General features: G+C 37.9%; 1 protein-coding gene across 19 annotated transcripts in view; it reads left to right on the forward strand.

The window, feature by feature from the left end:
• PPP1R9A (protein phosphatase 1 regulatory subunit 9A) overlaps positions 1-26,948 on the forward strand; it is a 342,780-nt gene that overhangs the window by 264,450 nt on the left and 51,382 nt on the right. For all 19 annotated transcript variants that reach the window (XM_069587440.1, XM_069587435.1, XM_069587443.1 and 16 more), the window contains 4 exons: positions 8,236-8,391; positions 21,718-21,771; positions 24,350-24,579; positions 26,021-26,117. In XM_069587440.1, the coding sequence (XP_069443541.1) occupies positions 8,236-8,391; positions 21,718-21,771; positions 24,350-24,579; positions 26,021-26,117 (537 nt within the window). The remainder of the gene's footprint in view (positions 1-8,235; positions 8,392-21,717; positions 21,772-24,349; positions 24,580-26,020; positions 26,118-26,948) is intronic.

Genomic DNA, 26,948 nt, shown 5'->3' on the forward strand with positions numbered 1-26,948 from the left:
AACAGTTCCCCCAGGGCTCTCTGACTTTTCTGCATGTGTTGTGAGCAGAGGCACTAATGGCCTTTGTTTCCGATATTTTTTCAATGATATTTTACATAGTGAACAGCCTTGGAAAATAGAGATAGTGTCTCCGTTTAAGGTAGGTGACAGACTTGCTTATCGCCTTTGATAAAAAATTTGAATTTCCTAAGCTCAGAATTCTTAACAAAAGATTTTTATATTCATACCCCCTGCTCCATTTTTAGACCATGACAGAATCCTGGATTTGATCTTTGTTTCGAAGCCATTTCTTAGTCTTAGAATCAAGACTCTGAGAACCACCAAGTTTTGTTGATTCCTTTCTGTTCAGCTGTTCCCTGAGTTGATCTCTAGTCATCATATTTTACTATAAGAAGCAGAAAGAAAGCAGACAGTGCCTTCAACACTTTGTTTGGAAATCTACTTGGCTAGTTCATTTGGTTCAGTAGGAGTATTTCCTATGTCCTGCTTCAGAAGGTGATAATGTGGCTAAGCTTTCTGCCACTACAGTCTTTTCAAGGCAGTTTAGGCTGCTTTAACATACTCTTCAAAACCTTCCCTGCTTTCATTCCAGCCTGATTCCAGACTTCCCCGTTTTCCTATATTTATTACAGCTGGGCTGGGCTGGGCTGAGTTACTAGTCGTGTCCGACTCTTTGCAACCCCATGGACTGCAGCCTGCCAGGCTTCTCTGTCTATGGGATTCTCCAGGCAAGAATACTAGAGTGGGTTGCCATGCCCTCCTCCAGAGGATCTTCCCAAGCCAGGGACTGAACCCAGGTCTCCCACATTGCAGGCAGATTTTTTACCGTCTGAGCCACCAGGGAATCCTCCCTTTCTATTGTATAATAAATTACTACCAGAACGTACCAACTTAAAATAAGAAATACTCACAGATTACAGTATCTGTAGGTCTGTTTAGCTGGATACCTCTGACTCAAGATGTCTCACAAAGCCAAAAGTAAGGTTGTAGATACAGCTGCAGTCACACACATGCTCAGTTGGCGAAGGTCTGTTCCAAGGCCACTCATAACTGTTGACTGAATGCAGGAGATCCACTTCCAACTCGGCAGGCCTCATGTCCTTCCTGGCTATTGGCCACAAACAGCAGTTTCTTGTGATACGGGCCTCTCCGTAGGACCACATACAACATTGTGGCTTGGCTTTCAAGAGCAAGAGGACAAAAGAGATGCCAGTCACAGGGTTTTCTAAACCAATCTTAGAAGTGACATCCCATCGCTTTTGTTGTATCCTGCTTGTTAGAAGTGAGTCTCTAGATGCAGTGCCCATTCAAGGGAAAAGGTTATAGAAGTCCATGAGGAATGGATCAATGGGGCTTATTTTAGAGCCTGCCTACCATAGTAGTAAAGAGCTTTTGAGGAGTATACTTTTGAAAAGGAAGGAGGGGGGGGGGGGAGCTAAAGAAAGCTGTACAATTCTATAAAATCTAATTCTAGTTTTTGAACGGTCTACCACAATTACTAGAAAATTTTAAGAAGGGTTAAAGATGAATTTGAGTTCTTACAGAAGATTGTACAGGCAAATCTTAAATCTATCTGGTCAGAATTTTAGGAGGAATAATCTGCGAGCAGATTATTAATAATCTGCCTGCCTTCAGGAGCTGAGCATCTGAAGGCAGGGAACACAAGAGGCATTATCAGTAATAGAGATAGAGATGTTAGATGCTTCTTGATTTGGTGACTAGACAGTAAGAATAGAGTAAAATTTCAGAAGACATTCTGAAAACAAAGATAAAATTTTGAATGACTTGATAAATGAGAGAAATGAATATATGTCTTGAGCCATACATCATGTTGGATGTTTTACATATTTTATTTCTTTGAATCCTCTCAATACCTATGAGATTGGCATTTTTCACACCATTTTATAGAAGAAAAGATCACAGAAGACACAAGCTAAATGACTTGTCCACTATCATACAACAGTGGTATTGCTTTTTCTCTCATGGGGCCCTCCCTGGTCTCTCCAGCTCCCAAGCCATGCTGTTTTTTGTTGTACTGTTCTGTGGCATTGTCTTGGAGAAACTGAAGACAATAATCACAGTCCTGATGATTATCATAGTCATCTAGTCATTTAGCATATTCTAGGCACTGTGATTGGAGAAGGCAATGGCACCCCACTCCAGTACTCTTGCCTGGAAAATCCCATGGACAGAGGAGCCTGGTGGGCTGCAGTCCATGGGGTCGCAAAGAGTCGGACACAACCGAGCAACTTCCCTTTCACTTTTCACTTTCTTGCATTGGAGAAGGAAATGGCAACCCACTCCAGTGTTCTTGCCTGGAGAATCCCAGGGACGGGGGAGCCTGGTGGGCTGCCATCTATGGGGTCGCACAGAGTCAGACACAACTGAAGCGACTTAGCAGCAGCAGCAGCAGGCACTGTGATTAATACTTCAGATATATCACTACTATAAATTCTCCCAACAACGTTATGAGGAAGGTGTTATTATCCCCAGTGACATGAAAAGAGACCAAATGGCCCAACATTACAAAGCCTGGACACACAGAAGTCAGCTGACAGAACACGGAAAGAGAGATGCCTTTTCAGGGACGGGGATGCTTTTGCTGAAAGTCATCTGGATGGTTGGTGCAGACTGAGGAATTTTAAACATTAAAGTGTTAGTTTGAGGTCTTTCTCCTCCAGAGAAAAAGCAACTCTCTTCTGTCCTCCCACAGAACTGAGTCTGAAAATATATATAACCAAATTCAATTCCAGTAAACAAATTCCAACAAAAACTGCATAATTAAGGCTATTTTTATGATTAGCACCATTTAGTTTCCCTGAATTTACCAGAACAAACATTGCCTCAGCAAAAATGACTGCTAATGGCTGAACCTAACAACAAGAGAAAATCCCCAGAAGGGTCATTGAGGCCCCAGCTGCAGCTGTGCTTTCACCGTATTTCTTACTTGAAAGCTGAGAATCAACAGGAAAATCAGGCTCTACCGTGCTGTGTAGATGGGGCTGAAACTATTAATTTATTCAGCAAACATTTATTCGGTGCCTACTACATGCCAAGCAGTGTGCGAGCCACACTGGAATTACAGGCATAGATTATACCTGGCATTCTCAAAGAATTTGCCATTGAAAAAAATTGTTGGGAGAAGGCAGATTAAAAAACAGCCAAGTTTTATGGGTGAAGTACGGCACATCACAGAAGCATTAAGAGTCTTAAGAGTCATTAAGAAGAGTCTTAAAGGCAGCAGCCTCATGGGACGTGCTAAGTAGATGGATATTCATTTGGACCATTAGGGAAGGAGGGGAGTCAATAAGTGAGAATAGAGACCTGGAAGTTTGCTTGATCTTGGGTAGAAGCTAGTACCTACTCCAAAACTGAGAACACAAGAAGAGGAGCAAGTTAAGGAAGTATAAAAGTTTCACTTCAAAAATGATGGTTTGCTTTTAAAAGATTTGTGTGGCCAGGGTTTCTAGGACATTATATTTGTGAGACCAAAAGCAAACAAATGTCTGGTTACAAGATTTGGTGAAGCTTTACCCTATTGCTAATGTGGTATAAGTACCATCACCAGCAGCAGCGGTCACTTATTTTGAGTATCTGCCATGTGCCTGCCCTTGTATTGAATATTCTGCAGGCACCATCTAACTAAATGTCATGAAAACCTGGTTACTCTAAGGAACTATTTTTATCCTCACTTTATGGATATGAAAGTGAAACTTAGATCTGAAAAGTAATTTGCCAACAAGAGCTGAGACTTGAAGCCAGGCCCAAGTAATTTCAAAACCAAGTTTCTTTTATTGGTCTTTCCTATAACAGATACTGTCTGTTCCTTTGTAAAAACTATACTGAGATCTACAGCCCTCCTGAGTATTCAAGGCTCTAATATGTCTACATGCTTCTTGTCCCTCTAGAATCACCAGAAGAGGCAGAATCCTGTCAGTTGTACTTAATATTGTAATTATGAATCTTAATAAAATATTAAATCCTCCAATGGAATATGAGTATAACAGAAGTTGTGTCTATGAAAGCAGATAAAATTCTTTGTAGAGATTCAGAGAAGACTGGTAGCTCAATAAAACTAGATTGAAAAGGTAATGCAAAAGAGAAAAGCTACAAAAATCTAGAGGCATTTCATACTTATTTTGCCTTGCAAGTATCTTATTCATCCATTTTAAGACAGTGCATTAATTCTTTGGTGTATATGCTCTGGTTCTGGTTTATATAACAAGGAGTACATGAAACATCAGTCAGCATACCTGTGAGCCAAACCTTTTGAAGGAGACTTCTGTGCTCTTTCCCAGGGTGAGCATACTATGAGAGAAAAGAAGAGGACAAGAACTTTGGAGCTCACTACAGGCAGGCACAAGTCTTCAAAGTGAACTGAATGATAAGGTTCAAAGATGCAGAGAGTGAATCTCAACACAACAGGATTATGCACCAGGGCTTTTGGTTGGAGAGAAATGAAAGGAATGTGTTTCCATTTATTTTTCTACAAAGCTTTAGTTCTGTAGACGGCAAACTGCATAGCATAGAGGAAAGAGCTTGGGCCATGGGCTATGTTAAATGTGTAGCCTCAGGAACATAACTAATTGACCTTGAGGAAAGTTTCTGAGCCTCAGTTTCCTCAAGTTAACATGGTATAGTAATATCAGACAGTTTTTAAGGAATGTACAGTGTTGGGCACATAGTAAGTTATTTAAAAAGTCACTATTCTTTTTTTTACCCTTTTGGGAGGCTATTTAAAAGTATCAGATGTTAGTCAAGAAGGTAGATAAGATGATGAAATGGCAAGAACTATTCTTGCCTCATTGAAAGTGGATTTGCAAGTTGGGACAAAGAACTTTTAAGAGTTTCTGTTTACTTAAAAGATGTTGAGTATTTTCAAAATAAAGAGATAATGAGAAGAAGGAACAGGATAACAATGGAAACACTTTGTTGTAGCAGTTTTGGGGGGTACAACATTGTCCACTTTCCTCTGTAAATGTCAAATTCAATCCAATTTAATTTTGAGATTTATGAAATTCTGTATCAGTCCATGTAATTTATGTTATTTGCTGACTAACCAGAAAAGTAATTTCCATTTTCCAACAAGATAAAAGAATTAGAAGAATATGTAACTTTTAAACTTCCAGGTGTTTATGGGGTTCTGTAGTAAACCCACACTTTATTCTAAAGCCTGTTTAGGATGGGAGTGATAAATAACGAGAGAGAACGGCAACATGTTTTAAAACACTATATCTAGAGTTTCCGATAAATAATAGTATAATAAAGACAGTAAAGTGCACATCTTGTCCTCAGGATGCTTGAGATTAATTAGAGAAAACACTAGTAAATGGAAAAATGAAATGAAAGATAACAAATTTTAACAGAATTGCAGGTAGTTTGGGTATTAAGAAGGAGACTGGCAAAGTAAAAAAAAAAAATCAAAACACTTCTTAGTGACTTACATTTATGAAAATAATTTTGATGACTGAAATGGATAACAAAGCCAGAATTGTACTTAGAGGTGAGAATTGCATATATTGTAGACACCCTAATCCTGTTATTCACTAAAAGGAGAGTTAAAAAATTAATGTGATCTAACGCTGCCTTCTCATCAAATGACTTTACAGGGTATTTTCTTGATACGATTGAAAACTTCCTAGCAGGTTATAGATATTACCAAGTAAATGCAATTGGCATTCTTGGATTCATTTTTTAAAAAATATTTTTCAAGATCCTATTATAGGTTAGGTCTCTTCCTAGGCACGTATTTATGTTCATTCCCTTAGACATGGTGAAGTGAAGTGAAGTTGCTCAGTCATGCCCAACTCTTTGCGACCCCATGGACAGTAGCCTGCACCAAGCTCCTCTGTCCATGGGATTTTCTAGGCAAGAGTACTGGAGTGGGTTGCTGTTTCCTCAAGCTCTTAAAGGAAAATCAAATCATTCAACTCTTAGGTTTAAAAAGTGCTGTGCCATCATCAGACCTTAAATTTAACTTCAGATTTTATCGAGTTATTCATGATGTTTAACAAATTGATGTGATATAGAAGTGAATTTTATATACCTAGCTTAGGCCTTTATAATTGCTCATAGTTGTAACTACAGGGTTAAGAATAAGTGCAGAGTTTTATGTCTCTAAATCAGAACTTTCAGCAAGGTATCTTGAGATCATGTACTTGCCAGTCTTGCTACATTTCTGTTCATTAACATCACTGGGATTCATCAAGTACCTATTAGTTCTAAAAATATGTATAAACAGAAGATGAATTAATGTACAGAATCACAGACACACACACACACACACGCACGCACGCGTGCATACACACACACACACAAAACAGGTCTGGAATTAGAGTCCTTTTAAGGTTTGTAGGAACTAATCATACCACAAGTGGAAGCTCTCTGGGAACAACCAGCCCCCAACTGTTCAGCTACCTTCCCTCCCAGCGCCATTGACACTTAGAATGATGTTTACAGTTCAGATCATTTCAGACTGGTTTCTAAAGACTCCTAGGATTCCCAGTGCTATATACAGTTTCAACATGGAGGCCAGCCACTGCTTTCCCTTTCAGTCAAGGCGTCTCTGATTTTTTTTTTGTAGGGGAAACAGGGGGTTCTAATGTGTAACCCAGTGTGGAAAGCCACTGCTCTGTACGAAATATCCTGAGCTTACTTGCATACACAAATGCCACCAAAGTCAAAGTCTTCACGATAACAGTCTCTGTGTGTGGAAGCAGAGTCTGAGTATGCTGCGTCATCCTTGTTGTTCATCATGCTCAGTGGCCTCCAGGAATTGTGTGTATGTCTGGACACTGCAATTTAAGAGAGAAATTTGAGAACCTGGAGAGATGTCAGTGTACAGGCAGAAAGACAATTACAGAGAATGAGAGCTAGGAGGAAATTGCAGTTATTTTACTTTGAAAGAGAGACTTCAGAATGGCAATAATAATGATCTTTCAGAAATTAGGAATTATTACACTGAAGTTAATGACTGGATTTCCTTCATTTGCAGAGTCAAGTAAATACGGTTTCAGGTTTAGCAAGAACAATTTAGTATAGAACCAAAAGATAAAATAGCAATAGGATACGAAGCTTCTTTAATCAAAGAAATAGATCACTCAGTACACTATGAAATGTTTTAAAGGCAATATGAATTCTTATCTGCTTTATGTATTAAATGTAACACTACCTGAAGGAACAGGGGTAAATTAAAGAAACTTTGTTTTTCAAGCCTGTGAATCAGTGACTTATCTTCAAATTAAATCAGAAGGTATAGATCTCAAACAATTAACCTGGTGCTGCCAGGAAAGGAGCCACTTTCTAATCATGTTAAGGAACTTAGTGGTGAGGAAGAATGTATATTCCAGGGCTCATGGACTCAGATACCTACAGGGGCCCAGGGGTATCGTGAAGCAGTGATGCCAACAGCTTGGTATAATGAATTATGGAACGTGTGGTGTATTAGAGAGTGTGTGGCCCCTGTAAACGAACAATCACTGCTGACTCTGACCAGTGGTTCTCATGGCATGATGTGCCTATATTGTCAGATCTTTGGTTCTATCAAAAAAAAAAAAAAAAGAAAAACTGGAAACTAGAATCTTAGGTGACTTTTTTTTTTAAACGTTCTCAAAATGCTCACATTTATCAAAGTAGTACTAAACAGGCAAAGCAATGTATCCATGTGGGCTGTAAGTTAGAAACTTTTGGTTTACTCTTTAGGTCACTAGTTAACTACCATGTTAGTTAAACAAGCAAATGAAGCAGAGTTGATTGAACTCTAAAGCTTAGGAGAATTAATCTACCAGACATTTTTTGGTAAGGCTTAAATAAGGTCCCTTCCAGCTCTGAGTCTTCTGACCTACGGTTTCTTCTTCTCTGCTGTCAATATTGGGTGACTTAACGCATTACAGGTAGTAGGAATTTAAAGTAATTACTTATTTCTTTTAGCAATGTAATTTTCTTTAGTAAAACCATCAAATACTTATATTTAAAATAGTTTGTTGCTTCACTAAAGATACTGCTGATGCTGTTAGATTTTTAGAAATGCACTTACATACGTCACAGACCTGTCACTTTGGATCTTTGAACTAACATTTGTAACCGTAGCTGCATGAGGCATGCTTGACTCAAAAGCCTACTTATACTTTTACCACTTGGTGACGTATTTTATTTCTCCTTTATAAAATATTTTAAAAATAGCCCACCTCCACATGAGTAATAACAGCTGGATTTCTGAAGTTCCCTTCCTTTTAGACAGGAGAATATGCCACAGATGAAGAGGAGGACGAAGTAGGGCCTGTTCTTCCTGGAGGCGACATGGCCATTGAGGTCTTTGAGCTGCCTGAGAACGAGGACGTGTTTTCCCCCTCAGACCTGGATACAAGCAAGCTCAGTCACAAGTTCAAAGAGGTAAGTTGCTGATCTGCAAAATATTTTTCTCTACGTCCATTTCATTATTAAGTATATACTTTGGTTAGAAAAATATATTAAGAATAATCAGTTTTCAAAAGAATGCCTTTCAGTTACAGATTGTCCAGAATCTCATTGAATTTCAAGGCAAAAGTTAAGTAGATCTCATTATACAGTCATTAATTTAAATGCATTAAGTTAATACAATCATTATTTGTCATGGTGACAGTTTCTAACTTGTCTGTTCCATAATTTCAAGCTACAGCTTTAATTTGCATTTTTTGGTGATAAGTTCAGGTTGTGCATTTAAAGCTTTATGAAAGTTTCAGGACCTGGTTTCCTCAAAGGCAGTGATTGCTAAAAAGAGTTTTGTTTTTTTTTTCCTAAACTAGACAAGATTCCAGCAGGGATTAGATGGTATTCCCAAGTGGCTTAATTGAAGAAAGTTCAATTTCTTGAAAAAGTTCAAGGAAAAAAACCCACTTTTTAAAAAACTTTTCATTTTATCTTAGAATATGGTTGAATGAGTTAACAGAACTACCAAGTGATATCACAGCGCGCAGGGACCAGCAGCAGCAGAAGCTGATGCCATCTTCTGACTTAATAGGTGAAGAGGGAAAGAGATAACCTACTTTTGAAGGCGGGCCATTCCCCATCTGCAGCTTTGTAAGATGCAGCCACTGCTAAAAACTATAACTTCGGAGTGAGGGTGATAATATACCAAGACCCTCTTCTCCTCTGGCTGATGCCACCCATCAGCCTAATCCAGGTAGGATAGCCTGGGCAATTCAGGCCTGAGGCAAGAGCTGTCAGAAACGGGCCAGGGTCCCCAGGGAGTGAAGGGAATGTAGATAACCACAAAACTCTTCTTCCAGATTAACTTCTCAGAACCTCAGCATGTAAAACATAAACAGTGATGAATGTGTCCCCAGGCATTTCACTCTCTGTTGTTGTGTGGAACTTCCTCCATTGCTGAAAACAAATATGTCATTATTTACAACCTCCCTGCAATAAATAACTCTGAAGCACTGAGGCTTGAAAACCACTGTTCTGTGGTTACAAGTCTCTTGGGGACTTGACCCCACTTGGAGAGCATATTTTCCTATTCAAGAAAAACAAGGTTGATAATTACAGATTTCTAATATCTAATTTTGATGTGTTAGAAACAGGGACTTAAAAAAAATTATTTATTTATGGCTGTGCTGGGTCTTCGTTACTGCACGCAGGCTTTCTCTAGTTCTGGCAAGGGGGGCTACTCGCTCATGAGGACGCGTGAGCTGCTCATTGCAATGGCTTCTCTCGTTGCAGAGCAGGGCTTTAGGGTGCCTGGGCTCAATAGTTGCTGCTCTTGGGCTTAGTTGCTCCACGGCACGTGGGATCTTCTGGGACCAGGGATGGAACAGGCCTCCTCTGCATTGCAAGGCAGATTCTGAACCACTGGACGACCAGGGAAGCCCAACAGAGAAGTTTATATGTTCTCATGTTATACCTAAGACACCTACTATATTGACTTACCTTTTTAACTCCTCGTGACAAATTTGTGAGGCCAGTATCAAAGTGAATGTACTTTTCAAATATAAGTTTTTATTAAAAAAAAAAAACAACTTATGTTCATTATAGGATTTTGGAAAGTACAGATTTGTATAAATATGCAAAAAATTATTCATGATCCCAATATTGTGGTATTTGATATTATAGGATATATGCTATGTTAAACTCCTGCTCTTGATACTAAAAACTGTATTTTTAGGATCTTCCCATGTCATCAGATATTTTTCCAAAAATGATACTTATTTACTGTTTATCTTATGGATCTTATATGATTTACTTCACCCCTTGGTTTGGAACAGTTCCTCTGTTTCCAGTTCTTTTAAAATTATTAAAAATTATAATAAATATTATATTTTCCTTAGGATAATTTCTTACAGTGAAATTATTAGATTACAGAGTATGAGTATTTGAGGGACTTGTACTTAGTACCGAGTTGCCACCAGCATGGTTTTTTTCTTGGTAGTATAGAAATTTGTTATGTCTTCCAATGAATGTGTTTGGAATGCCCATTTCTCTTCCACCTGTTATTATTAGTCAGATTGAACCATTTCCATTAATATAGTTCACAGAGTCAGTCAAGCAGAATACATGGGTTTTCCAGATGATGTATGACTATTCCTAGTTCTAAATCAGATGCAAACATCTTGGTGACAATGAAGTACACTATTATATGATGAGCAGAATTCTCTTACAGTAGAATAGCAATGCCTATCTTAGGACCATTTCTTATCAAGGCTTTCTAGATTAACTGATATCTTCAAAGAACAATGCAGAGCGGTGGCCAAGTGGAAGTGGTATAATCTGTTTCTCCTCAGCTCTGATGTGGCCTAAAGTTACATATTATCTGGAGAGCAGATGAACTGTCTGTTCTTAAAAAGTCTTCCTTGAATATTGTGACTCTCAATCTGACTTTGAGGCAGTGAGAACAAGGTTGTGTTCCCTGGAAAAGTCTATTGTGTAACTTACATGTTGCCAGGTGAGTATGATCCCTGCTCTTTGCAAGATAATTGAGGTGGAATTAGAATACATGTTGTTGTTGTTTTTTTAATGGAAGTTAAAGAGCTTAAAAAGCAGAAATAGTAAATAAAGGTTATAGCCTCCATTTTCTGAATTGAGCCAAGTACTCAATACTCCATAAATATTGTTTGAAATGGACTCCATAGTGCAGATAACTACATGATCTAGACTGGGGGTCAGCAAACTATGGCCCATTGGCCAAATCTGATCCACTGCTTTTTTTAATAAATAAAGTTTTACTCAAACACAGCCATAGACATTCCTTTATATGTTGTTATTTATTATTGTCTATTTGTTTGTGGCTGTTGTCATTCTACAGCAGTAAAGCTAACTAATTGCACGGAAACCATATAACCTCTAAATCCTAAAGTGCTATTTGCACTTTTACAGAAAATGATTGCTAACATTGGTATAGACTGCTCTGTGATCTGGAACCATTCTTTGTAACATGGCTGATTTAGTTTTCGCTTGAGTAACCAAATCTGCATTTTTAATTTTGGCTTTTAAGAATTTAACGTTTGTCACCACCTCTAAAACAGGCAAATACTGTGTCATTTCACTTAAAATCCTTTTATTCTCTTTTGTTTTGTATTTAACATATGAATATATTCATTTATTCAGGGGTTTACCACAGAGTATCAGCTGCCTGGCCCTCTGGCACAGGATTTGTGTCCTGTACACTGCCACCGCCACAGTTTTAAACTTCTTTATGTGATTAACATAACATTCCCAAAATTATGCACAGAATCTGGGATGGAGGTGGAGAGTCATTTTGTGTTGGAGTCTAAAAAAAGTCTCATATTACAGAAAGAGTTCTCTTAATTATATTATTTCAACCAAAAGTATACATTATATTGTTTGGGCAAAGTGATTATACTAACATTCTCGCAATCATTCCTATTTTTAGCCTATTATATATCTTGCAACTGAACCCTAACCTCCTCTATTTTCTGTTGAATATTTTATCCATGGTTCTTGGGATATACTTAGTGGTTAAATATTTGATGAATGAATGGTATCAAACATATACTAGAATTTGTTGTATAATACAAGACAGCTATTTAATTTCCCAAATAGTTGACAAGGGGGCTAGCACATTTATTAAATGCTCAGTTAACCATTTCCTTCTGGTTGGAAGGCCAGCATTATTATCTGCATTATTTGTCTTTACACTCTGGACTGCCTTTGACCTTCATATTCTGTTTTCATTTTCTCACTAACCTTTGGTGCAGTAATGTTAGAACATATATAAAACATTAATGAAATAAATCAGATCCACCTAACTCTTCTCTTCAAAAATTCCTTTGCTTTTCAAGTTGTTCAAGAAAACATGAGTCATTTTAACTCCCTTGAAGAAAGTTCTCTGCATTTTTTATTGTAATTTCGTTAAACTAGTAAATTAACTTGCAAAAAACTGGCATTTTTATCACATTGACTCTTTTAATCCAAGTTCATGGAACATATCTGTTTAGTTAAAGTCTCTTTCTGATCCTCCCTCAAATTTTATAGTTCCGTCTATTATGTAAGTGTCACCTATAAGTAATAGAAAGTCTTAACCAGAGTGGATTAATCAAAAGCTGCCACAAAGGTTAGCTCCAATATAAGTAAAGAAGTCTTCTTTATTTTTCTATTTTCAGAAATGACTTTTATAAAAGAGACTTAATGACTTTCATAAGATCAAAATTTGTGTTCCCTGAAAGTTTGTTATTACTCAGCTGTAAAACCATATGTGCATTTGTGGAGGAAGATTTTTAGAATACATTTTATAATAGCTATTACCCTTTTCAAGTTTTTCTTGGGCCAACTTTGGTATTTTGTATTTCTCAAGAAATTCATATATTTCCTCTAGGTATTCATATCTATTTACTTGTATTTTTATAATATGGCTTTAAAATAGTGAAATCTTTAGTAGCTATAACTAGCTACCTTTTTCTTTCTTTTTTTTTTTTTGCTTTGAACATGCTCAATTTTTTCTTAGTTTTTTTCTAGAATTTATCTGTCAAGTTAGCTTTACATTTCCATTTTTTATTTTTAAATTTAAAAATATTTTTTTTCCTACCAATATCTTTATTTTTTTCTCACCAATATCTTTATTTTTTCTCCTGTTTTATTTTTTGGTACTTATCAGTTGCATTCAATACATTTATTTTTCTGATAACCCTTATATTTTGATGTCTATTTAAAGCTATAATTTTTTTCCTGAATATTGGTTTAGCTATACGCAACTTTTCTCTTTAACACAAGAATTATTTACTGGTATATTCTACTTTCCACACCTATCTGCTTTATTTTGCTATCATTTTGTTATTGAGTTCTAATTTTATGGCACTTCAGAAAACATATTCTGTATAGTAGCTATTTTGAATTTTCAAGACTTCTTTTGCAGCTTAATTCATAAATAGTTGTATTTAAATATTCCTTATGTATGTAAACATCACACATATTCTGTACTTTGATATGAAATTTATATAAGCATTAAATTTATATCGATAAGATTAATAATACAAACATACAAATGTCTTCTCTGTAGCATGGCTTAGATTTTGTGGTTTGATGTCCCAATTCTGAAAAGTATAAGTTAAAATCATCAGCAACAGTTTCTTTCTTCCTATAATTATAGCAGTTGCAGTTTTATATATTTAAAGGCAATGCCAAAGAATGCTCAAACTACCGCACAATTCGACTCATCTCACACGCTAGTAAAGTAATGCTCAAAATTCTCCAAGCCAGGCTTTAGCAATCCGTGAACCATGAACTTCCAGATGTTCACTCTGGTTTCAGAAAAGGCAGAGGAACCAGAAGTCAAATTGCCAACATCCACTGGACCATGAAAAAAGCAAGAGAGTTCCAGAAAAACTTCGATTTCTGCTTTATTGACTACGCCAAAGCCTTTGACTGTGTGGATCTCAATAAACTGTGGAAAATTCTGAAAGAGATGAGAATACCAGACCACCTGACCTGCCTCTTGAGAAATCTGTATGCAGGTCAGGAAGCAACAGTTAGAACTGGACATGGAACAACAGACTGGTTCCAACTAGGAAAAGGAGTACGTCAAGGCTGTATATTGTCACCCTGCTTATTTAACTTATATGCAGAGTACATCATGAGAAACACTGGGCTGGAAGAAACACAAGCTGGAATTAAGATTGCCGGGAGAAATATCAATAACCTCAGATATGCAGATGACACCACCCTTATGGCAAAAAGTGAGAAACTAAAAAGCCTCTTGAGGAAAGTGAAAGAGGAGAGTGAAAAAGCTGGCTTAAAGCTCAGCATTCAGAAAACGAAGATCATGGCATCTGGTCCCATCACTTCATGGGAAATAGATGGGGAAACAGTGGAAACAGTGGCAGACTTTATTTTTTGGGGCTCCAAAACCACTGCAGATGGTGATTGCAGCCATGAAATTAAAAGATGCTTACTCCTTGGAAGGAAAGTTATGACCAACCTAGATAGCATATTGAAAAACAAAGACATTACTTTGCCAACTAAGGTCTGTCTAGTCAAGGCTATGGTTTTTCCTGTGGTCATGTATGGATGTGAGAGTTGGACTGTGAAGAAAACTGAGTGCCAAAGAATTGATGCTTTTGAACTGTGGTGTTGGAGAAAACTCTTGAGAGTCCCTTGGACTGCAAGGAGATCCAACCAGTCCATCCTAAAGGAGATCAGCCCTGGGTGTTCTTTGGAAGGAATGATGCTAAAGCTGAAACTCCAGTACTTTGGCCACCTCATGTGAAGAGTTGACTCATTGGAAAAGACTCTGATGCTGGGAGGGATTGGGGGCAGGAGGAAAGGGGACGACAGAGGATGAGATGGCTGGATGGCATCACAGACTCGATGGACATGAGTTTGAGTGAACTCCGGGTATTAGTGATGGACAGGGAGGCCTGGTGTGCTGCGATTCATGGGGTCGCAAAGAGTCGGACACATCTGAGTGACTGAACTGAACTGAACATATATGTTCAGGATTATTATAATTTTTCAATTTATTGTAACATCTTGTTTTCTAATGACACATTTTACTACAAATTCTGTTTTGTTTGTAAAAATTCAGCACTGCCTTTCTTTGGGTTCATATTTGCTGCAGAGTGTCTGTTTCTTCCATCTCTTTATTTTCAACCATTCTGTTTCCTTTTCACAACTATATTTCCTTTAGTCAACATATTCCTAAATCTTACTGTTGTACTACTCTAGGAGTCTCTGTCAGTTAGTTGGTCAGTTTATCCCATTTAAATTTAATTATTTTAATATTAGAACGTACATCTACCGCCTTATTTCATAATTTCCATGCTGCTTTTTGTTTTGTTTTTATCTCTTTACCTGCTTGCTGTTAGACATATCACTTTTTCATCAGCTGCTTAACAGTTACACGCCTTCGCATGCATTCATGTACCTCTCCTCCCCTCTAATATCAGCACAAGAATAATGGTTAGCTGGTTTTACCATTTTAATTCACCACCTTTTCCCCTAAAGTTGTTGTTGCGCAAGCTAATTTTTTTGATCTAGCACTGCATACTGTAAGAGAAAAGTCTAATGACCACAGCCATTTGGATACTTGTATCACTTTGACTTTGTACTTTAAATTGTTTATCACAGTTTCTTAAAGTAGGTCTCCTTTCATTTTTTCCTAATCTGTTTTCCTGTTGTGTGTTTGTGTTTAGGTTTTCATTTTGGCCTGTGAATATTTTCTTTAGGTTTTAAATTTTTTTCAGTTTCTGCTTCTTTAGGAACACTGTCTTTAGTATTACCTTTCTGCCTGTCTTTTCTTCTCTGTTTTTGCCAATGTTAATGAGGAATTTTTCCCTTTTTGAAACCACAAATCCCGTTTCTGGACCTCCGTCAGGAGGACGTGTCTCTGTGCCTAGTTTCCAGCCTGGCTGCTGCTTTCTGGCAGCCTCCCCTCTGAAGCAGTTCTCTGTTCTAATGTGCGATGTCCAGATCTCTCCGTGCACTCGCTATAAGTTCAAGAAAGAAAAATTATTCCTTGCTCTCAAAGCACTTACTGGGACTGCCCCCGTCTATATTGCTGCACTTTGGAGTCTGGAGCTCTAAGTACGCAACGTGCCACCGTCAGCCACCTTCCTGAATTCTTTTTCTCATGTAGCAGTTGCTTTCTGAATGAACACAGGAGGCGGAGAGTGAGAGAGCCTGGTGTGAAGACGCTCCAGGAGAGACAGTAGAGTTTGCCTTCTTCCTCATTGAATCACTTGGTGTCTCACTCTGTTAAGTGAGAGAGGCACAAGGTACCTCGCTGTCTTTGGAGTAAAGATAGTGAAGCTTGGATAGATTTTTCTTAATTCAGCTTCATGACTCACATTCTAGTAGCAGTTGTTTTTAGTTTCAGTATCAGTTTGGTTGTGGATTTTTCTTTTCTAATATGATTTCACTGGAAATGTAGTGGAAAGTAGGAAGAGGCTGAATCAGAAACTGCTGGCCAGGTGCCTGGTCAGTGGACTGTCAGCACTTCCCAACACCATTCCTTCTTGAGAGTCATTAGTATTAGCTCCCAGGAAAAACAGTTCTGCATTTATCTGGAGGAAAAAAAATGGAGTCTAAAAAATATGTTATTTTGCCTACTTAAGTCATAGAAAATCTATAAAAAGTAATTTAGAAAAAGTTATTAATGCATTAGATAATAAAGTTACCTTTATGGAACTGTCCATTAATATGTCAAGAAGGTAGAAAATTGTTATGTACTTAACAATAAACAGATATTTATTTTAAAAGGAGCTGTAATTATAGGCTGTCACCTACATCCAGCACCATCACCATGAGTAACCGGTTTATGAGTCACTTAGAGAGTGCCTTGGTAGACTGTGTCACTCTATGCTGCATATACTGCAGTTAGTGTCGCCATTCAGATTAGGTTATGACAGCATTCAGTCAGCTGGTTTCAGCTAGTTTTGCATAGTCTATTCCATGAGAAGAACACTTTGGTTAATGTAAAGATAGGTACCATTTATAAACCTTTGAGCAGAAATTGTGAAGAAATATAGCATAGCTTAATTTTAATGGCACCAAAATACAGGCAAGAGCAGCCCTGATTTCTTCTTTTGCAGAACTTATGCTGTCATGGGTAAGACAGACTGCAATCACATGATCACAGATATAATTGTAAAAATTCTGATTTCAATGCTGAAACCGCTTCATAAAGTTGTATGCAAATACCAGTTATAAGAACAAGCTTCCTAGGTGGCTTAGTTGTAAAGAATCAGCCTGCTAATGCAGGAGACTTGGGAGACATAGGTCGGGAGGATCCCCTGGAGTAGAAAATGGCAACCCACTCCAGTATTCTTGCCTAAGAATCCCGTGGACAGAGGAGCCTGGCGGGCTACAGTTCATGGGGTCACAAAGAGTCGGGCTGAGCACACACACCACCACCACCAAAATAAGAACAGAGAATGTAAAATCTCCAGTACTAGAGAGCTCTTAAAATATTTCCTGCAAAGATAACATATTTCCTTTTTAGAGAAAAAATGATTTACGTGCCTGTACAAGATAAGAATGCAGAAGTTCAGTCTTATAATGTTTATGCATAAAAATGTTTCTGTTTCCTGTGCAGTTATATTTGGATATATTGATTCAGTGATATGAGTACATGTTCTGTATTCATCTTTTTGAAAGAAATAAACAGAAAATGAACACAGCAGGTACACCTGCAGAATGTTACATGAGAGCTGCTGTTCTTTGTAAGAGTGCATGTGTTTATTTGTACTGTAATCCTGGGGTGGATATCGATGGCATGGATGTTCAAGAGGACAGAAAAGATGAAAGAGATAGGCCTTATAGACATTGACCTGCAGTCCTTAACCTTTGCTTTTTCTTTATATCCTCTCTTCCCAAGTCGTCTCTCCAAACCTATATTCTCTGAAGCCCAACAGTTCCACGAGGTATTTCAGGTTCTGTATCTATTAAGCAGTTATGTAGAGCCTGCTCCCTGCAGCAAGCTGTTGTCTGCAAACCCTTATACCTGTACTTTGGAAAGGCTATTAAACATGGAAGGAGAACTGCTTTAGAATAAAAAGAAAATTCAGTTTTGTATGCACTGTGCTGCTTCTGTCAAGTCACTGTACCTCTCTGAAAAGCAGTTTCCTCTTCCTCATGAAACGGAGGTATCCCAGCCCCCCACCGTGCCCACTTTGTCTGGGAGGCAAGGGTCCAAGTGTGGAGATATGACACAGAGGCCAAAGCCGCAGGTCATCTGGAGTTGCTGAGTTTTTCTCATGCATCTGGAAACTTCTTTCAGGAGATGGTGTTTATTAATCTCCTCGACGTAAGTGTTTCAAAGGTAGATTCTGTGTAGCGCTCATGTATCCTCAGTGCCGAGCACAGTGTCTGGCACATAGTCTCATTCAGTAAATGCAGGTTGAATAATGCCTGAGAAATTTCTAAGTTCAGTGACTAAAAGCAAATGATTGAACACCATGTTGTATGTAGGATGAGAATACTCGGACCCCAGAAGTGACCCATGGTTTCCAGGTGGAGTCTTATTTTCTTACCTGAGAGATGACAGTGATCACATATGCCTCGGCATTTCCATGATGATCAGATGAAAAGTGTGTCCAAAGCTGGTTCCGATGAGGTACAGAGGAAGGGAGGAACGGAGTAGGTGGGGTCAGACCTGGGATAATTTCTTCACTACCACCTCAGGGTTTCGTAATGATCAAATGAAAAGTGTGTCCCAAAGCTGGTTCAGAGGAGGTGCAGAAGGGAGGGATGGAGAAGGTGCAGTCAGACCTGCGATAATTTCCTCCCCACCACCTGCCTCTGCTGGGGACTTGAAAAGCCTGTGTAACTTCTCTGAGCCTCTTTCCCTGTCTGAACAGTGAGGTTCACAGTGCCTGTCCTACCTCCCTCACGGATCCATTCGCAGTGAGGAAGGAGGAGATAACAAACGAAAGGTTAAGAATGCTACAAATGTAAGAAATTTGGGGTTAGTGGAAAGGACTGTGGACTGGAATTTATAAAACCTGGCTTTGATACTTATGGCACCCCACTCCAGTTCTCTCGCCTGGAAAATCCCATGGACGGAGGAGCCTGGTGGGCTGCAGTCCACGGGGTGGCTAAGAGTCGGACACGACTGAGTGACTTCACTTTCACTTTTCACTTTCATGCGTTGGAGAAGGAAATGGCAACCCACTCCAGTGTTCTTGCCTGGAGAATCCCAGGGACGGGGGAGCCTGGTGGGCTGCCGTCTGTGGGGTCGCAGAGTCAGACACGACTGAAGCGACTTAGCAGCAGCAGCAACGGCAGCAGCTCTGCAACTTAAGCTACTGAAACACAGTTTCTTCCTATATAAAATGAAAAAGTTCAGTTTATTTTTAATGCTTTTCCTTTTAATAGTGGTGGATTTCTAGACATTCTGTTAAGGTGCATGCAGGATTAAAATAATTACATAATAATCACATCATTTTAGGCTGTATGAGTATTAGGGAAGCCTTGCACTAAAACTTTTGTCCATCTTCTGAATCACGTCTGAATTCACAGACTTCATTCTGCTTTCCTATAGCTAAAGGACTGGGCTGTCCCGAGCAGCACTCTGAGCTTTGATCAGTGTTCTTGCCTTGCTGCTTTATGAGTTCAGTTCTCTTCTGTCATCTGTTTTGGTGAGATGGGAGGGGTAGGATAACTGCAAACCAGCCTGGCTGCTTCATAGTTTCCCCTTGGTTTGTCCCACACGTCACTTGATTAATCCAGTGTATGCATTCCTAGGAATGAAAATGCTGGCATCGGATAAGAGTTTCTCCACTCTGCAGCCATGACAGTCAGCTCCAGAGTCTTCATTTTGTAAAACGTCACACCTGTAGTACTTGCAGAGGCTGTGGTGTTCTTCCCATCCAGCCCTCTCATTTTTCATATTGGAAACTGGGGCCCAGAGCTGTAGTTTGCTACAGAACATGGTGATTTGAACAAAGAAAATCCAAAGTCCTAACATGTTGTATTGCAATATAATTGGTTACCCTACAGGGAGTTAACCGCTGAGAAAATAAAATACGGCACTTCATCATAAAATCTGCTCTTGATTTCTTGCTACTCTTCAACTAAAACTAGAGGAGCTGGTTTTATTTCAGGTGCAACATTTTACAGCATTTAGGACTTTTAACTAAGAAGCCGACTTGGAGTAATCATATTTTAGTCCTTCAAATCGTCCTTTCTTAGTCTTGGCTGACTAAGAGTACTTCCCACTCGAGACTGCGGAGTGCAGAAGCCCCTGGTGAGGAATGGTGAGGGTGAAAGGGGCCACCGCCGCGTAGGCAAGACCGCAAGAGCGGCTGCGCCCGAAAGCCGGACAGTAGAATGAGTGAGCAGGGCAGAATCAGATCACCCCACAGGAGCAGGAGCAGAGATGTAGCTTTGTAGCCCACAGAGACTTAAACCTCGAATGAGACCTGCAAGCATCACGGAGGGCGCATTTTATAAGGAACTTGGGACTCTCCGTTTCTGGGCTCTCACTCATCAGATTCTAACCCTGGATTCTAACTTCTTTCCCTCTTCATCCTTCCCATACGCCCCTAGTGGTCAGGCAAAAACCAAGGAAATTAAGATTACAAACCAAAGAGAAGGCTGAGGTTTATGAGGTGGTGTGATCTCCAAAGGTCCACATTTCTGTCTTTTCATTAGCTATCTTTCTGATAAGAAAACCTTAGACTTATTTGATTACAGTAATATGGGAAGATTACAGTCCCTCTGTACAATCCTAAATTCAAAATGCTCTGAAAAGATTATTTTAAAATAATTTTGTGGCAGACGGTAGTAAATCTGACCAAAATTGACAGGCTACTATTTACAGTCTTTATGTACCTCACTTAGTCACAATATTCACATGTTTGGTGGCAAAGATATTCATGTATTTGATTATAGAGCGCCTCCATAGACCCTGCTGTGGGCAGTCAACAATTTATGGAAAATGCATCTTACTAAGTTTCTGAAATTGGAAGAACTCTGAATTCCAAAAACCATCTGACTCCAAGCATTTTAGAAAAGTGATTTCCAACCTAAAAATTGTTTTCCATAATTTTTTTTTTTTATTCCTTAAAGAATGATTGTTTCCTTCGTTTTTCTTCCTTTACAAAGAAAGCAAAGGGGGGAAGGGAGAAGCAAAACAAATCTAAATGGTGGCTCTAGGGAGAATCAACCGTAGCTGAAGCTTTGGAGGGTCCATGCCCTCAATATGAGTAAATGACTTAAAGGACAGACATCTAGATCTGTACTTTTACCTGCAATGTAACAAAGAAATTACACATCTTGTCGCCGACCTGCGTCGTCCTCTTCTCCAGCTCTGCAGCCGCAGCCCGAGCTGTAAAAGAGCTGCTAAGCGAAAATGCGTGCGACTCGTGGAACCAGAGCGCCGCCTTCCATCCAGATTTGGAATTGAAGCTTCCCACTGGCCGTCTGCCTGCTGAAGCTGTTCAGTCCTCAAGACTGCAAGGAAACAACTCCTTGACACGCAGATCACAAAGGAAGAGCTCCAAGGAGGGAAGGAAAATGTGTTTCCTTCTCTTTGGTCCCTGAGCAATTAAATTCATAACCTAATCTGATGTTAGGGAGTGTGGACCATAAACCCTGTGTTTAATTAGTTCGCACCTAGAGAGTCATTTTACACACTAGACATTTTAATTTACAACCTGCTGCACTGTAGCACTTTTCTAACCCTTCAGCTATATAATAAGGTATTCTGCCAGCTGCTAAGGCTTTAAAAATGTAGAAAAATATAGATACGCTTAGTTCAGATTTTTTTTCTTTCTTTTCCATTTTCAGTTGCAAATCAAACATGCAGTTACAGAAGCAGAGATTCAAAAATTGAAGACCAAGGTAAGCATCAATACATGGTGTTTGAATTGTACTTTCTAAACTTCAGATTCTATGAATAAATTCAACCCAAGCACTAAATGCTTTGTTTCTGTTCATTTAAAAGAACACGAATGTGAGAGATTCGTTCCCACTGTTAGTAGAAAAACCTAACAGTGCACACCCTTAGGGGGTCAGCACCCCTCAGTGAAAATAGCACAGTATTTAAAATTACATATGTACATATTTGCACCTATGTGGCCAGTTCCCTCGGAACTTTCTCAAGAAGTAAATGTTTATAATAGTTCAAGCATTCAAACTACATTTTGACCACTAATCCTTAAGCACAAGCTGTTATACTGTATCTCTTTCTCTTTTATTTTAAATAAATGTAATCATTTTATTTATTTTTAGCTTACCAGAAATAATGTATTTTTATTAAGATAGCACATTAATTAGGTTTCATAAAGAAAAATTCAAATTTCTAGTTATTAAATATTATGAAATTTAATTAATATATGAATAATTTATTTTAGGTTCCAGACACTGTCAGAAATCTTTAGACAAGCTGAGTTCATATCATTCAAATTTGTGGGAAAAAACAGGGCTTGATGAAAGGAGTATGTATTTTTAGTTTATATATGAAATAATGCAAAATTCAAAAGGGCATTTTTAATTGGTAAATTATAAGGTAAGTTTCCGTTTCTTGAACTGTGTCTAGTTTTATCAAATATGTAGTCTCAAAGATTTTTAAATATCTTTTGAATTACTTAAAAAACACAGTTATGTTTTTTTTATGGCCTTCTAATAATTGAGACATAATTCCTCCCACACCGCTAATAGTCTGTTTCCCTGTTCACATCATATACACTTGTTTTGTTTTTTCCATGTGTTTTAAATGGAGATAAATTAGCAAGGCTATTTTGGGTAAATGGTATTTTCAGCTAATAACTCTGTAGTTCTTTAGTCAAAACATGTCTATACATCATTCATGGTTTCAGCCAAGCTCTATGAATAACAATTTTTAAATTAGTAGAGATTGGTAAATAAGCGACTTGAACACAAAACACTGCTTAATAAAAGGTGCAGGTAAAAACCCAGTCCTGTTTTAAATTGCTGTTGTTTCTTGGCATAGAATGGAAGAATAGAAGATTTTTAATTGTTGGTTACAGTTGGGGGAAGAGGGTTGCCCTCTGATTGCAAGTGCTTTAACGAGGCATATGTGTTAGGTATTTAATTTAGAAAAATCTATAAATGAGTATTTTATATTTTTTTCAAAATTATATTGGCTGTGCCAACATTCTATTACCTATGCTAATATCCACAGATTAACTTGCTTTACTATTATTCTTTATATCCATGTTGATAATAGAATTCCTAATTTTGAAATGTTTTTGACTACTTTTTTTACTTTGCAGTCTGTTTTGCCAATGTACTTAGTTTAAAATACATATAAAAACATATGTATATTTTCATTTGCCGAGTGCTGTGGGATTTTGGACTGTTTTAGATTTTGAAAATTGATATTAATAGCTTACAATGACGCTGTGTCCTTTTGAACTATAACAGAGGCATGTGAAATGGATGCAGCATTAGTGTAAAGGTCAGATGCTTATTGTGAATAAATGACCTTTGATCCCTTACCTGAGAAATCAGTCTTGAATTTCCGTAGAAATGAGGGATTTGGACCAGGGTCTTATCTGTTCCTAAACTTTCCTGAAAGCAGAAACCAGAGGAAGCTGCCTTTCTTTTCCATCAGAGAGATTTAAATTAGTTCAGGAATAATTTATATTTTTACTTACACTGTCATTTATACTTTTATGCAAATTGGCATTTATCAGGCTCTAGAAACTCAGAACAATGTCAGCAAAATAATGAGCTACAGACTATTTTCATGAGTCAGTTGAAATAAAGTATGTGATAATATCGTCAAAAGGGATTAAGACAAAGTAAAAATAGCTTTTATCAGATTATTATCCCCAAGGAGCTTTTCCAAGCATGCTGATGTGATATATCACAGTTCTCTTTTAAATATAACAATTTAGTCTTAGAAGACTTTAGTTGTCCAAGGTTTAAAGGCCATTGTTGGGAGAGCTGGAATTCAAATCTAAACTATATGACTCCAGGGTCCGCCTCTTAATCATTGGCCATACTGTGCCCTGCCCCTCTCTTTCCCAGCTTGCCATCTCCCCACTCCTTCTTTAGTTAACAATTTGCATATAATTATATGTTTTAAAACAACTCCAAAAGAGAGCATGTTGAAATTCATTGGATAGAATCAGTCAAATTCTAAAACATTTTTTACTGCTTGTAGAATTTCATACACTGCATGGTATGCTGGAAAGATCCTGGGAGTTGGAAACAGATCCATGTTTTATTATTTATCAGATGTGTGACCTTGGACAACCATTTCACTTTTTAAGGCTTCCATTTTATAATATCTGTAATAATAAAAATCATACTTGCTCTTCTCATTTCAATGTGTTTCATGATTAAGTTATGTAATAATGGAATTTATTCTAAAATATGCTATAAAAGTATGAGAGGTTTTTGCTGCAAAAGTACCCAGAAATATCCTTGCTTTGATATTTGCTTTGTCCAGCTGCAAGCTGCAGAAAATGAGAAAGTGAGGTGGGAACTAGAAAAAACCCAACTTCAACAGAATATAGAAGATAATAAAGAAAGAATGATGAAGTTGGAGAGCTACTGGATTGAGGCTCAAACGTTATGCCACACAGTGAACGAGCACCTCAAAGAGACTCAAAGCCAGTATCAGGCCTTGGAAAAGAAGTACAACAAGGCAAAGAAATTGATCAAGGATTTTCAACAAAAGTAAGCAGCTTCTAATGATGTAATGATTTTTGTGTGCATCTAAAGAAGTCTTGTATCCAGTAATTTTATAGTATCTAGTGGAAGAGAAAAGATGACCTCAGAGTCATCCCTTTAAGGAGCATACTTAAAATAATAAATAGACATTAAGTTTTAGAATCTCTTACGTCAGTGTTTCACGTGCGATTATGTTTTGTTTCTTCTGTAATTTTTTGGCAACCTCCTGTTTTGTTCTTGTTTTTGCTGTTGGTTAATTATTTATTGTAACTGTTAAAGCATTTGAACCTCTGTCCTTTTGAAACGTATGTAATTTAGAAGCAAGAAGCCAAGTTGAAGTCATGGAAAATGACTGTTAGATATAGTGGGTACAAAGCAGCAACGGGGGCCTTCTGTTTCTGTTCTTAGAATCAGTTAACTTCAGAGTTTTCCCACTACAGATAGTGGAAATATTGACTGACAAGACCCCCTGCCCTGTTACTTTCCTTTCCTTGTGAGAGAATCACAAGGGCCTTGGTTCACTACAGTGAGAGGCCATCACCAGACTTGGCTTTTAAATTTCAGCACCTATTTTCAAGCTAATGTTGCTTTGCTTCCATCTGTTGGATCTTAGTGTAATTTCAGGGAGACCAGGAAGATTCTTACCATATTTTTTCGTCAGTTACTTAGAAAGTAACTCCAGTATCCCTGGTCATTTCTGGTCTTGCATGTCAAGCCTTAAAAGCTAAGCATATATTTAAGATTCATGGTATCTGTTATTTCCTATCATAGAAATAATGATTTTAATGTTTAAAAGGTATTGCTATAAAAGTATCTTAAAAAGGAAGCAGTTATTCTTACGACTGTGAATTCAGTACATCTCTATTTTAACTCTTACTAAAAGTATTCCTAAGTCTTATTTCATGTAATAATTTTATAGTAAATTCTACCACATTTGATATTTCTCCTTGTCCTCATGATATCCTCAGATGTGTGGTGACAGCTTCCCCTCTGTGTTTCTGGCCCATTCAGCCTATTGTCATTTCTAAGAAGCAGTCTTATAATAATTATCCTAAAACTCTTACCATTCATTCCATCAGTTTACTAGGTAAATGACTTTATAAATGTGAAATTATTTCTACTGAACGTGTTATTATCTCCACTAAATTACCAAGGTGGGTCATTAGTTCAGTAGCTTCTATCCAAATATGAACAGGTGCTCCAGAATCAGGAGCTACAAATGAAAATCTCAGTAAGCAGAATCAAAGCATTTTTATGTACCTTGTATATCTTTAAAACATTTTGTTTGCTTTCATCACTAGATACCTTTTCTCTGTGAGTTTTATTTATTTAAATAGCTGTCTAGTTACTTATTTCACTGTGTGGCTCATTACTTCAGATAAGAATTTTTATATTTCCTCATTTATTGAGTATTTGATGCACTGAGATGTATTATTTTCTCCTTAAGAGAACTTGATTTCATCAAAAGACAGGAAGCAGAAAGAAAGAAAATAGAAGATTTGGAAAAAGCTCATCTTGTGGAAGTTCAAGGCTTGCAAGTACGGGTGAGTCACGTGCCCAAAGCCACTGGATGATAGAATAGTTAGACAAAACTTAACTCTAAAAGATGCATGCACCCCTGTGTTCACGTCAGAACGATTCACTACAGACAGCTAAGACGTGGAGACAACCTAAATGTCTGTCAGCAGATGACTGGATAAAGAAGATATGGTGCATTTATACAATGGAATAGTACTCAACCACTAAAAAGAATGAAATGATGCCATTCACAGCAACATGGATGGACCCAGAGATTCTCATACTAAGCAAAATAAGTCAGAAAGACAAAAACCATATGGTATCACTTATATGTGGAATCTAAAGTACTACCAAAAGGAAATGTCCATGAAATAAAGACAGACTTACAGACATAGAGAATAGGCTTGTGGTTGCTAAGGGGAGGTGATGAAAAGCCTGGGAGTTTGGGATTAGCGGATGCAGACTATGATGCATAGGTTGGATAAGCAGCAAGGTCTGACTGCATAGCATGGGGAGCTATTCTGTGATAAATCATAGAATATGATAAAAAGGTAAATCATAGAATTTACCTCTGTGACCCCATACACTGTAGCCCGCCAGATTCCTCTCTCCATGAGATTTGCCAGGCAAGAATACTGGATTGGGTTGCCATTTCCTTCTCAATGGGATTTTCCTGACCCAGGGATCAAACCTGAGTCTCCTGCATTGCAGGTGGATTCTTTGCCAACTGAGCCACCAGGGAAGCCCATGATAAAACATAGTGGAAAAGAATATATATATATATATATATATAACTGAGTCACTTTGCTCTATAGCAGAATTTAACACAATATTGTAAATCAACTATATTTTAATAA

The sequence above is a fragment of the Ovis canadensis genome, chromosome 4 (genome assembly GCF_042477335.2).
Source record: "Ovis canadensis isolate MfBH-ARS-UI-01 breed Bighorn chromosome 4, ARS-UI_OviCan_v2, whole genome shotgun sequence".
Classification (NCBI taxonomy): domain Eukaryota; kingdom Metazoa; phylum Chordata; class Mammalia; order Artiodactyla; family Bovidae; genus Ovis; species Ovis canadensis.